The 13,621-nt window shown below is 54.8% G+C and overlaps 1 protein-coding gene across 2 annotated transcripts in view; it reads right to left on the bottom strand.

The window, feature by feature from the left end:
• The window catches only part of KAZN (kazrin, periplakin interacting protein), a gene marked incomplete at both ends in the record, with an annotated part of 415,307 nt that overhangs the window by 32,534 nt on the left and 369,152 nt on the right, over positions 1 to 13,621 (bottom strand). Inside the window, 2 exons of one of the 2 annotated variants that reach the window (XM_080690664.1) lie at positions 8,807 to 8,930; positions 11,548 to 11,598. In XM_080690664.1, the coding sequence (XP_080546790.1) occupies positions 8,807 to 8,930; positions 11,548 to 11,598 (175 nt within the window). Of the gene's footprint in view, positions 1 to 8,762; positions 8,931 to 11,547; positions 11,599 to 13,621 lie in introns of those variants that run through there. The other variant, XM_080690665.1, reaches the window with a different exon arrangement.

Raw genomic sequence — 13,621 nt, 5'->3', positions numbered from 1 at the left:
GGTAGGTGGGGAGAGGCTGCTGATAGGCTCTGGGCTCACGACCCTGGCTAGCTCGGCCTGGGCTGGCCTGGGCCTCAGTCGCCTCACCCACAGGGCTGGTGCCAGGCTGCAGTGAGATCCCTGCCGTCCATCACCAGATGACAGCTGAGCCAGCCTCTCCTAGGTGTCCCTGAGCCTCAGGTGTCCCCGAGTGACGTCTCCAAATCCCTGTCCCGCTGGTGGACACCGAGGCATGGCAGGCTAAGCAACTGGCCTAACATTACCAGGTAGCAAGGGTCGGGACTGTGGCGTGAACCCAGTGGGCTTGCTGGACACTCCGTCTTGACCCTGCCTCCCACCTCCCTGTGAAGGGGCGCTGTGGACTGTAGAGGGTGGCCCCCGGGAGGCACTGCACGGCCCTGCTGTGGTTAATGCAAAAAGTCTCTGCAGTCACGGACTGTGTCTTGCAGACTTTTGGAAGCTGGAGACCCCCATTTCTGGTCCTCCAAGGCTAAGGAGGGGTCTGTGTCCCTCACTGTTGGGGAGGCGGGGTTAGCTAAACAGCTGGGCAGAGGCTGGTGGACACAGCCCAGACGCCCCGGGAGGAAGCTTCGAGGGCCGGACTCGGCTTTCCACACTGTCTGCGTGATGCTGCGTGGTTATTCTAGCGACACGTACCTAAAAGCTGGGGGCACAGGGCTCAGGCTCCAGGGCTGCGTGCAGAGGTCAGGGGGACGGCCTGGAACAGGGCTGCCGCTGCTGCGACCTCCTGTAGTACATCAAGGGACTCCCAGGACTTCCCGGGCTGAAAGTGGAGAGCCACCGCCCTGGTCTGATTTTTGAGAAAGCCCAAGTCCAGAGAGGGAAACCACCTTGTCTCCTCTGCAGGTTCACGTCTGACTGTTCCCTAGACTGGGGCGTGGGCTGGGGTCCCAATTTAGGGCACACTGTCCAGTGTCTCTGGGGCACCACAGGCCCCAGGCCAGGGCAGGGCCCAGCAGAGAATTGGCTCCTCCTACCCGGGAGACCCCTGGGCCCCCCAGGAAGTGTCCTCCGCTTTCCCCTGGGGGCCACCGGCAGGTGTGCAGAGCATCCCAGGCTGTGATGCTGCCCCCAGGAACCTCCTGGGGCTGAGCCCAAGCTGGGGAGCTGGTTCCTCACAAACCCGGCTCTCGGGCCTCAGCCCCAGGCCTTCCCGCGAGCCTCTGTCCTAAAACCCAAGGCTTATGAGGAGTTGACCACCGATCTACTCAAGCTTGCTTTTTTTTTTTTTTTTAACTAAATCACAGGACCCTTCACACAGACTCTTGCGTGGAAGTCCAGTGTCTAATGGACCCACAGAGCTTCCAGCCGAGGGCGGTCGGGAGCCCTGCCTGCAGCTCCTTGGGCTTTGGCAATTCCCTTGAGGGACCACCAAGGAACCCCGCAGGGTTCCATGGGACACAGTTTGCAAACCACCTATTTATTCCACTCTCCTCCTCTTTGGGTGATGAAACTGAGTCCCAGAGGTCTGGCCTAATCGAGGCTTGGTCTCCTGCTAGTAAGACTGTCTCTCTCTGCAGCTCTCTGAACTTTCTGTTGACTGATGACCTCGAGGGAACCGGGGCTAGTGGTCGATTTAAGACCGGAGCTGAGGGTAGACCTAAGACTGCGTCACAAAGACCCCAGGAGCACGGACTCTGCAGCCCGATGGCTGGAGTGGGACCTGGTCTTTTCCCTTCCTCACTGTGTGACTTTCGGCAAGAACTTCCCCTCTCTGTGCCTCGGCTGGCTCGGTTGTGACTGCATCCTCAGGGTCGCTGGAAGGTGGAATTTCTGGCAAGAGTTGAGAATAGTGCCTGGCACCAGAGATACTCTTAAGTGGGGCATCCCTCAGTGCCAGACCAGCTGGCTGTGCTCCGGTGCCATCTCCAGACACCCGTACCTCTCCAGAGGTGAGCCTGGGGTTCTGCTGCAAGGACCCAGCCTCTGGAGCCCTGGGTCTAAAGTTTTCCATGGTTGTTATGAGCAGGGAATGAGAGAGAGAGGAGAGGGAGAGAGAGAGAGAGAGAGAGAGAGAGAGAGAGAGAGAGAGAGAGAGAGAGATGGATGAATGAATATGATTGGGCTTTTGGGACTGGTGGCTTTTAGGAGCAAAAGTCTCAAAACCTCTGTTCCAAGACAGAGAAGCCTGATTTTCTTTTCTTTTTTTCTTTTGATGGTATTGGGGATGGGATCCAGGGGCACTGTACCTCCGAGCTACACCCCCAGCCCTATTTTTTAGTCTTTTTTTTTTTTTTGAAACAGGGTCTCAGTGAATGGCAAAGGGCCTCCCTAAGTAGCTGAGGCTGTCCACAAAATGCTGGGATTACAAGCATGTGCCACCATGCTTGGCTCTGATATTCATTCATTCATTCATTCATTCATTCTTTCTTTCTTTCTTTCTTTACTTTCTTTCTTTTCTTTTTTTGCGGTACTAGGGATGGAACCCAGGGGCATTCTACCTTTGAGCTACACCCCCAGCCCTATATTTTTATTCTTTATTTTGAAACAGGGTCTCACTGAATTGCAAAGGGCCTCACTAAGTAGCTGAGGTTGTCCTCGAACCATGATCCTCCTGTTTCAGCCTCCCACATGCTGCCAGCTCTGATTTTCTAATGCAGCGATTTGGACTCTGAGGACGGTGCTCCGTCCAAGGACACCGCCCGCCGCCCTGATGCTCCTGCAGGGACAAGTCTTCACCCAGTCCCTTCTGTCTCAAGATGTGTTCCCACCTCCGGTTGAACGTAAGTCCACATGCTAGAAGTCACGGGGGCACAAACAATAGGGCCAGCACGTTCTGGTCTCCCAAACACAGCAGCCTTCGTGCCTGAGCCTACGAGGATGGGAGGAGGGGGACTGCACCCACTTTATAGACGAGAACACTGAGGCTTGTGGGTTCAGCGACTCACTGAAATCGAATGCTGGGGCTTCAGAGCCGGGAGCCACCATGCAGGCGCGGCCTGGAGCTCACGGGTGGGCTGCGAGGACCCTCTGCTGGGGCGCGAGACACTTCCCCGAGGCAGGTGCTGGCTCTGAGGATCCTGGGAGAAAGGCACGCGATGTTGTGGCTTCTCCGGTATCCATGCGGTTCACTGCTACTAACTAGTGGCCCATTAAGAAGGCAGCGGGGGATTTTCCAAACCTGAAACTCTGCGAGGAAAACAACCCACCAGCCCAGATTTTTTCTGGGGCCACGGACTCTGAAGCGCGGCTGCTGCACCAGACCAAGACTCCCTGGGGCACCTGTTAGTAGGTGGAGGTCCTGCGGCTCAGGAAGAGTCCGTCAGGTGTGCTGCAGCTGCTGTCTCCTGCTCCTCGCTCCCCTGCCCCCCTTTTTTTGGTTCTGGGGATTGAACCCAGGGTCATATTACCTCAGACCTATACGCCCAACTCTTTTTACTGTTTGAGATTCTGAAACAGGAGTCTTGCTAAGTTACTGAGGGCCTTGCTAAATTGCTGAGGCTGGCCTCAAACCGGCAATGAGCTTTTTTTTTTTTTTTTGGTAGTACTGGGGATGGAACCCAGGGGCATTCTACCTCCAAGTTACTCTCCCAGTCCTACTTTTTATTCTTTATTTTTAAACAGGGTCTCACTGAGTTGCAGAGGGCCTAAGTAGCTGAGGCTGTCCGCGAAACGGGATCCTCCTGTCTCAGCCTCCAGAATGCCGGGATCACAAGCGTGCGCCACCACGCCCAGCGGGCAGTTGCTTTGTAAAGACGGGGTCGGCATGGGGTCCTTTTCTCTCCCCCGCATGGGTGAGGATGGTGGGCTCAGCCCCGCAGAGCACAGTGCTCTAATCTGCCTGTTTCCTAGGCACTGGGCTTTGAGACACCATGCCAGTGTGGCCCAGGCAGGACATCCCCGAGCCCAGCTGCCATCGCACTCATGACTTTGATATTTAAAAACCCTCTACCGTACGAATGTCTAAGTCACTTAAGGGTATAGGATATTTTTTGATGAAAGTCTCTGAAAGGCTCTAACACTTCCTTTACTACCACCAGGTTTTATCTAGTAGAAAAGGCTACAGAACCATGGCGGGCTAGGGGTGGGGCTCTATAGTGTTAAGACGCAAGGTTTTGGAGAGAGGGCTTATTGGTATTGACCGAGTCTCACTGCCCAAGGGCTAATGCCTCATCAGGCAGCCCCCCTTCCCGATTCCTGGAGCCCAGGCCGAGCGAAATGTACAGCAGTGGCCCCGCCCCGCGGGTCTCAGGCTCCTCCATTGGCGGGTGTGGGGTGCCATGCCCCTTCCTACGTGCTGGGGTGGGCCAGCCCCCAGGACTCTGGTGCTGTCCAGCTTTAACAGCAGGGCAAGCGGAGACCTGGTGCTGCTGCTGCCGCCGATCTGGCCCGGGCTGGCGCCGGACCACAGCGCGCATCTGCTCTGCCGCCCCGCCAGCGCCTCGCTGGCTGGATTTCCTGGACCTGGGGAAAAGGGCTGATGGCTGTAGATTGTCCCAAAGGCAAAGCAGTTCTAGGTTGTGCCAGAGGAAACGTGTGGCGAAGGTTGGGCTAGAGTCCTGCCTTCAGACACTGCTCACACATCAACAATACCTACCCCGTACGAAGGTGTGTCTGCTCAGTCCCAGCCCCTCGCTGGTCGGCTGGTGGCATACAGCCAGACTCCCTAGGATTGCTTATTTACTTAGTGGTACTGGGGCCTGAGTCAGGGACGTTTTACCTCTGAGCTATATACTCCCAGCCCTATTTTTGAAATTTTGAAACAGGATCTTAACTTAGTTGCTGAGGCTGCCCTCAAACTTGTGATCCTCTTGTCTCAGCCTCCGAAGTGCTGAGATTACAAGTGTGCGCCGAATTACTTCCCCTCGGTTTTCCCATCCATAACAACACAGACCGCTGGTGGGGTTAGCTGGTTAATGACGGTAAACGCAGAGCACGGAGCCTGGCCTATGGCAACAGCTTAATAAATGTTAGCTGTTATTCTTGTTATTACTAGTATCGGTTACATGGGGTGGGAGGGCACGCAGAGGGGCCACCGAGCACAGCCCTGCGGGATGCAGGTGTATCCAGTACCTGGAGAAAATAGCAGGAGATACTTCCAGAGTAACGCGGTGTAAAACCCGCACAGGTGGGACGCTGGCCTGGGTGCCCTGGGCCGCCCCACTGCAACTTCTGACTAATAGATGTTACTTGAAGTTGTACCATTTACAGCAAAAACTCCAAGGAGAGTCGACAAAAGAGGTCCTGAGGTCAGGAGCGTGGCTCGGTGCGTCCCTAGCATGCGGGCCCTGGGTTTCATACTCAACATCAAAGGACAGACAAATGCACAAAAGAGTTTCTGTGGGTTTGGGGTAGAGCTGCAGAGATCTGAATGCTCTTAGGAGGGCTGTGGGGTTGCAGGGTGCTAGCTAGGATCTTGGCCCCGCCCTGCCTCTCTGGGCCAGTTTTCTCTGTTTTTCGAGTGCAAGGAGATGGGTAGGTTTCAGGACGGCAAACAGACTTCATCTTCATATGCCATCTCCGATTGTTTTGCAGTGACTGTGAGGCTTTGTTAAGCGAGACCTCTGAGGTCACTTTGGGGAGAGCTCTTGGATTGACTAGTGATGTCTGCACAGGCCAGGCGCAGGCTGCGTGGGCATGTGTGTCAACACGCTTGCCGTCCTCAAATTAGGCCCTGTGGTTCTCACTTGTGGCTGCCCTTTGGAATCACCCAAAGGATCAAAAACACTCTGATTTCAGGGTATGACCCGAAACTGGTATTTCCCCCTGTAAGGTGTGACTACTGAAAACTCAGGGGTGGGCGGAAGATGCCAAGTCTCGGACAGTCCTGAGCTTTCTTGACCCCCTGAATCCTGCACACCTCCGACCTTGCGTCCTCGCTGACCCGGGTCCTCTGTTTTATGGCTTCTCAGCACCGTGTCTCATGTAGCTTTATACTTTCTCCTGGCCAAGAAGGCTGGGGTTACGTGCCCCATCTTCCAACAGTCTTACGATTGGGGAGCCTATAATTATTTCCAGTTAGGATCTGAGGCTGCGAGCACCGGCTACCAGCAGGATTTGGGGTTACCTGGGTGGCCTCTTCTTGGGACCCCAGGAGATATCCAGGGCTTTGCATCTAGGGGACCTCACAGGGCTCGGAGAAGCCTGGTCCACCCGCACTTCAGTCAAGGAAGCTGTCTCTACTCTGGGTTCTCGCTGGCTCTACTCTCAGTCCCCAGGGCAGACGGGATCTTGGGACAGTGCTGGGGCCTGTGGAAAATAAAATGCCCCCAAGTCACAAGCGCCACCTCTGGGGCTCTGGAAGGAGTGCAGGGGAGAGGGAGCAGACGAAAGCTGACGGGGCCTTTGAACTCTAGAACTCAAGGGTGCCGCACATGGAGGCCACATCAGGACCCCGGGGCAGCCCCGGGCGCTGCCAGCGCCTCCAGATTATAGGCAGGTGGTAAAGGCAGGATGTTTGTGGGAGGCCCCGGCGTGGGCCCTCCAGGGGCCCAGGATCCAGCCAGCTTTCCTCGGCCCCTCCCGGCTCCACTCCTGGAATTCCAAGGAGCGGGTCGCGCTGGCCTGCACCTCCCACCCGGAGCCAAGGAGAAGCAATCAAATCACATAGAATTCGATCATATTTTAAAATAAGCTTTATTTAGATTTTTTTTAATATTTTATATTTGCATCCATGCCTTCGAGAACGCTTCCCCATGGGAAAGGTTGTTTTCATCTAATGTTACCCATAACTCATTCGCTATTTGACGCAGTTCTTTTAAATAAATCACCCTTAGTAACTCTTAGAATTAGCTCCTAATTTATACCAACTGAAATGGAAAGGAACTACTAAATCATTACCAGGAGTGGTTGCAATCTTACTTGCTTGTAAGTAAAGGTGAAGAAAAGAATCCATTAAAAAAAAATCAGCCAGGGGGAAAAACAAATTCATGGGGGGAAAAAAAGTATTTTCTAAAATCTCTGTCTGACGCCAGCCCCGGCCACTCTCTCCCACCACCCGGCTTGGCCAGAGGACGGGAAGACCTACGCGGCTGCCTCCTCGGCTCTCTCCCAAGCCCTGGGCTAGGCTGGAGGGAAGAGGAGCTGGCTGGGGCTTTTTGGTTTGTTTTAGAGACTTGGGAAGAAATATCCTATCCGTTCCTGATGCACCAGAATTTACAAATTTCCTTGCTGTTTTTTTTTTTTTTTTTTTTTTTTTAAAGGGCTGAAGACGTGACTGTTAGCAGAAGCGGCACTACTGTTCTCTAGAGAGGGGCGGGAAGTAAGCTGTTAGTGGTTAAGTTAGAGGGAAAGGGAGTTGCAGGGTGAAAGAACAGGGAGGCCGAGTGCCAGGCACGGGGCGGGCCTGACCGGAAGCTACGCTTGCTCCAGCCCAGTGCGAGGATGCGCACAGTTCTTGGCTGGTGAGGCCTCAAGGGACCAACCCTGCTCCCCGCACAGGCAGACACTCCCGTCCGCCTTCCTCTACTGGGGCCAGCGGGCTCAGGCTGCTGGGACACTGGAGGACAGGGCCCGAGGAGTCTTGGGAGATTCCAGGTGAGGCTGAAGGAAACAGCCGGAACGAGGAAGGCAGAGGGCTCAGGTGCTGGACCCTGTGTCTCCAACAAGCACCCCACCGCTGACGGCAGCCTGGCGCACGTGCGGTGTGCACCAAGGCTGACGCAGAGCTGCGGGTGCAGCGGGCGCCGCTGGGTCTCCTGCCACTCGCTCAGGCCTGGGGGCCCTCTGGCGGTGCTATGGCTGTGCCCTGCCGCTCCTCCCTGGACTCAACCTCTCTCAAAGACAGGCCCAAGGACAGTGACGGTCAGCCCTCTACTCACAGAGCTCTGTATGTCAGATAAATAAATACATAGAAAGGCCCTTTCATGCATGGGCGGGAGATGGGAGAGACGGAGAAAAGAGAAAAGAGGGAAAAGCAAGCTTGGCCACCCAGCGGTCCCTGGGTGCAGCCACCCCTTCCACCTCGCAGCCTGCGGCAGCTGAGCACGAAACAGCATCCACAGTGATGCCCGCCCGCCCGCCCCGTGGAAAAATAGACATCCCCATATTTACGCAATAATTTAGATAGAATATGTTTTCTGCATTTGTGCAAATAAATTAAACGAAACAATTTTCTTTTTTTTTTCTTTTCCATAAAGAAAGAAATGGCAACGCAATTTAAAAACAGGCAGGCCATTAAAAATGAGCCCGTTTGACCCCGTACGAACCCAGCCTACACCAGGTCCTCCGGCCGGCCGGGCTCGCGACCTTACCCTGACGCACCCCGAGGACAGGGTCTGGTCCTGCACGTTCACACCAGGGGCTGGGGCGGGAGGAAGGGGACATGGAACACGGACCACATCCTCCGTGAGACGGGCTCCAGGAGTTCCGGTTCGGACAAGGGACATTTACAAGCACAGAGTGACAATCGTTTTGTTATTTACAAATACACAGCAGTCCTTCAAGTTTTCAAGTGTCATAAAAAAAGAGGAGAGGAAAACAAAACAAAAAACAATTGAACACAAAAGAAAGAAAGAAGAGAAAGAAAGAAAAAAAAATAATACAACGAGCAAACATTGAAAAAAATAATAATAAACCAGGTTAACAAACACAACCGGATCGCTTGGAAGACGACAGTCGACAGTCACACACGGTTTGCGGTATGTACATCAGTTACAGAGGTGGCGACGCAGAGGGAGGGGCACACTCGCGATCCCGCACACACGCAGCCCCCGCGTGCCAGGGCGCACACGCACACACACCCCACGCTCGCTCGTCCACGCACAGACACGCCCGCGGGCCGCGGCGAAGGGCAGCGGGCGTCACCAGTCCGCGTCCTCCTCTATATAATAGTCAGGGGCGGTACCATCAAAGAGGCCGGGGTCGAGGGACTTCCGCTGCTTCCCCCTGGCGAAGACGCGCGAGATGGAGCCGAATCCCATCTTCTCTTTCTTCTTCTTCCGTTTTTGGTCTTCAAGATCCTCTAGTGACTGAGGAGAGGGGAGGAGAAGGAAGATGAGCTTAGCTGTGCGGAGCCGGCCTCCCTGGGCCGGAGCCAGTGTGGGGCAGGGACGGGGGACCGGGGAGAGAGCGGGCGAGGAGCTGGACTTTGGGGCTGGAGTGCCAGGTCTGCCCCTCACCCTCTGAACAACTCCCAGGGGCAGTGGGACCCCCCAAGACCGTCTTGGGATGGGGAGAAAAATGCCAAGAGCACTGCCAATGAGTGAGTGACAGACACTCCATAATCTGTCTACCATCCATCCATCCATCCATCCCTTGGTACTGAGGACTGAATCCAGGGGCATTCTACCTATACTCCCCAGGCCGGCCTGCCTATCTATCTATCTATCTATCTATCTATCTATCTATCCATCCATCCATCCATCCATCCATCTATCTATCTATCTATCTATCTACTTATTCTTATTTCTCATGGTACTGGGGATTAAATCCAGGGATGTCCTACTTCTGAACCACACCCTATGCCTTACTTTTTAAATTTTCAAACAGGTTCTCACCAAGTTCCTAAGGGTCCCGCTAAGTTGCCAGGACTGGCCTTGACCCTTCTATCTTGGCCTCCCAAGTCACTGGGATGACAGGCGTGTGCTACCACGCCTGGCTTGTATTGTTACTATTTTAATTAATCAATTAATTATTTTTGCAGCACCGAGATTGAATCCAGGGCATTCTACCTCCAAGCTACACTCCCAGCCCTACTTTTTAGTCTTTATTTTGAAACAGGTCTCATGAAGTTGCAGAGGGCCTTACTAAGTGGCTGAGGCTGGCCATGAACTGCGATCCTCCTGTCTCAGCCTCCTAAGTACTGGGCTGACAGGCATGCACCACCGTATAGGCCTTCTTGTGTTGTTATTATTTTTTTAATTTTTATTATTTTTATTTTTTTGCAGTACTGGGGATGGAATATGGGGCATTCTACATCTGAGCTACACCCCCATCCCCACTTTTTATTCTTTATTTTGAAACAGGGTCTCACTGAATTGCAAAGGGCCTCACTATGCAGCTAAGGCTGTCCACGAACTGCGATCCTCCTGTCTTAGCATTCCAAATGCTGGGATTACAAGTGTGCGCCACCACGCCCGGCTCTTGTTATTATTTGAATGCAATTTGCTCACAACTTTTGGGGCCTGTGGGGGCTTGAGGGAGCTCCTAACCACTGCTCAAGGTCACGTCTCCATGAAGGAGGCAGTGCTGGTGTGCTAAGCACTTGGTGCTAAGCACTTGGGCCTGGGCATTCGAGAAAGAAGACACCTGAGCTCGTGTCGGCCGAAGCACGGACCCTGCACGGGCAGCACTGGGCAGGAGGAGTGGCCAGGAGCGAGCAGGGAGGGGGCTCGGGCTCAGGGCTGGTCCTGATTGACAGTCCCTACGGAGCCGTGGAGAGCTCCCTGCTTCCCTGAGCCCAACTTTCTCAGGTCTGATGTGGGGACAGCAGTCATGACGGTGATGCTGGTGGTGAGGTATACTCTGTCCATCACTGTGGACCTGTGGGACTGGGCTGGGTCTGCAGGAGAAGTCTGAAAGCCACCCAGTACTTCAGGCGAAGACACGTTAGCACCATCCACTAAAAGCACGATGCGGAGCCTGGACTCCTGGCTCCCAGAACAACCCAGAATTCCTTGGAGTCCAGGCCCCATCCTACTTGGTGGGTCAGAAGCTCCGGGGACAAGAGCCTAGGGACCTGCGTTGGTACAACGTTTCCTACAGGACCCCATTGCTGACCGCTGCGTGGGGACCCCAGGACCAGAGACAGGACCTCAGTGGTCTTTGCTGAGCCCCAAATTCGTATGGTTTGTTTTTTTTCTGTGGCCCTCTCCTTGCTGTGAAGAAAGCAAACTGAAAATGAGAAAAATGGACAAAGCTTCTAGCATCTGGGAACCAAAAAGTCCATGGCTTGGGTTACCTGCCTTTGAAGAATTACAACAATTTTAAAACTTGCCGGGCATGGTGGCGCACGCTTGTAATCCCCGCGCTTGGGAGGCGGAGACAGGAGGATCGCGCAGGTTCGAAGCCAGCCTTGCTGGCTTAAGAGACCCTGTTTCCAAATAAAAATATAAAAATAGGTCTGGGAGTGTAGCCCGGAGGTAGAAGGGCTTCCAGGAACCCCAGTACCACCAATAAATAAATAAATAAATTAATTAATTAATAAAAAATAAAAAATAAAAATAAAAAAACTTGACTGCCAGGGTGAGGCACTGGCCCGGGCAGTAGGACCCGGGATATGTGGTATGTGTAGTAGGTCTATAATCTGAAAGGGGCACGAAAGAGGTGGCCCAGGTGCCAATCCACATGAGACTCACGGAAGAGGGGGCCCAGGTGCCAATCCACATGAGACTCACGGAAGAGGGGGCCCAGGTGCCAATCCACATGAGACTCACGGAAGAGGGGGCTCAGGTGCCAATCCACATGAGACTCATGGAAGAGGGGGCCTGGGTGCCAATCCACATGAGACTCAGACTGGCTTGATTACGTCCCACCTTGGAGCCCAAGGAGGGCACTAGGGCTGACCAATGGCCCAGGGGGCCGGGGGGAAGGTCAATTTGGGGTGCAGGGAGGGGAGCCCCACCAGGCCAGGGAAGCCATGCCTACCTGTACAATAGGGTTGTGCAGGTTCTTCTGAACTGGGCCGGGACTGTCGCCCTGTAGCCGAAGGAGAAGAGGAAGATAAATGGCAGAGTCACAGGACACAGGGGGGACAGGGGGCCTGTGGGGCCTCCTGGGAAAGAAGCCATCCCCCAGGGGCCTCCCTCTGCTGCAGTGGGGCACCTGCCCCCACCTCCTAAAGTCCACACTTCCAGTTGGCATTTGAAGGGGCCTGGGGCTCATCAAGTTGTGGTCTGGACTTGGGGTCCTGGCCAGAGACCCTGGGGTGCTCTCCAGCCTTCTCTGACCTTTGCAACCCCTGACACCCTCTGCTCAATACATCAACCACTCAAGGGCTTCTATGTTCCTGTCCCAATTGGGCCCCTGCACTCGAACCAGAGGTTGGTTACACTTTTATATAAAAAACTCAGAGCGATGAAGACTTTGAGGACAGAAACAGACTCAGGAGACCATGTCACCCGCTAGGTCCCTCCGTTCCCCAAACAGCACAAGGCAGATCCTGCTTCATGGAGGCGCAGGCTCAAGTCCGATGAACAGATACAAGGAGAGGCCCCTGACAGTTCGATGTCGTGAGATCTACTGACCAGGTAGGACTCACTTGGAACCGTCTGCTCCTCCCGTCCAGGGGCCCCAGGGCCACGTCGCACTCGGCCACCCCGGGAGCCCTCCCCACAGACCTGAGCTCCGTCCTTCTTTCCTGGGAGACCTGAACCGCCAGGGCAGGTGGGAGATTTCCACCGTGACACGAGCCTCAGTCCAGGTGGTTGGGAAGGGGACCTTTAATGATGTGCAACGTACAAAAGCCCTCACTACACCCCAGGATCAGGGGGCCCTGCCTGGGGCCAGCAGCTCACCTGGTCACGAGTCTCTGCTAGGGCCTGGCTGGGGGTGTTTCTTGAATTGCAGGCTTAAAGCCCATGAAGGAAGAAGTCCGTATCATTGCCTATCAACCTTCTCCCTGAATCAATGGCCAGGGCGTGAGAGGCCAAGGCGGTCCCGGGACCAGTGTGTGCTGTTCTTGCTGAAGCCAGGCCAAATGCCCGAGGGCGGAGGTTACCTGGAGCTGCTTTGGGGTTCTTCCTAGCTTACCTATGTGTACGCCTGTTGGGAGGGAGGGCCAAGGGGGCGGGGGTGGGCTGGGGAACAGAACAAAGGGCGCTTTCGGTCTTTGGTGCAGTCTCCAGGTGCAAAAAGAACTTGTTCTGCAGGCAGCTAAGACAGTTCTGCTTCGGGTAAAGCCATCTTGGCAGAACGTGGGGGTGAGAGGAGAGCTGGTGACCACTAAAATGCCAGGATGCAGACGGCTGGGGCAGCCAAAAGGCCTGTCCTGGCAGTAGAGCCCTGCACACGAGGGGCTGAGACATCAACGTGCTCACACGGCCACCTCTCAGAGCAGGTGTGTGCGCGGTGGCGGGGCGGGAGGCTGGCCCACACCGGTCGTATTCCCCCAGGCCTTCAGGGAGACCCTGGGGAAGTGGGCTTTCCAGCAGCACCTGCTGTCTGAGCCCCTGGGGCCCGCCAGGTAAATTAAAGCATGGCCGTTGGGAAGGCAGTCTGGTTTGGGATGTGACGGAGGCCACAGACGCCTGGCCCGAGGCTGGGCCTCTCTACTTAAGTCTGGGCACTGGTGGCTCTAGGTACAACTCCACAGGGCTCTTCCTAAATCAGAGCATAACGCCAGAGGTCCCCTGAATGGCCCACATGGCCTTAGCCCTGTTAGCCGAGGCAGCCTTTGTCACCAGAACTCTCTCCTGGGGACAAGAGAAGAGCACACTTCCTGCCTGTAGCCTCAGCCCCGGGCAGGGCCCAGGCTGCATGCGCCCTCTCGCCCTTCCCGTGTGGGCTGCCAGGCCCCGGGGCAGCGGTCAGCGACCCCTGTCCACATCACTGGGCCAGGAAGCCTCTCTTTAGTCTCAGCTATCTTTATAAGTGATTCTCATTCTTACTGTGGATTAATTTTTTTTCAATCATTCTTTTTCTACTCTAAGAAAGTTAGTGATTTCCCTATATTGATTTCCAACCCAGACTGGCTTCAGAGTCCTAACGGCTTTTTCGAGTC

This window comes from Muscardinus avellanarius (assembly GCF_963383645.1).
Source record: "Muscardinus avellanarius genome assembly, chromosome: 3".
NCBI classification, from domain to species: domain Eukaryota; kingdom Metazoa; phylum Chordata; class Mammalia; order Rodentia; family Gliridae; genus Muscardinus; species Muscardinus avellanarius.
Note: the sequence above shows the minus strand (reverse complement) of the source record. Positions and strands in the feature narration are given on the sequence as shown.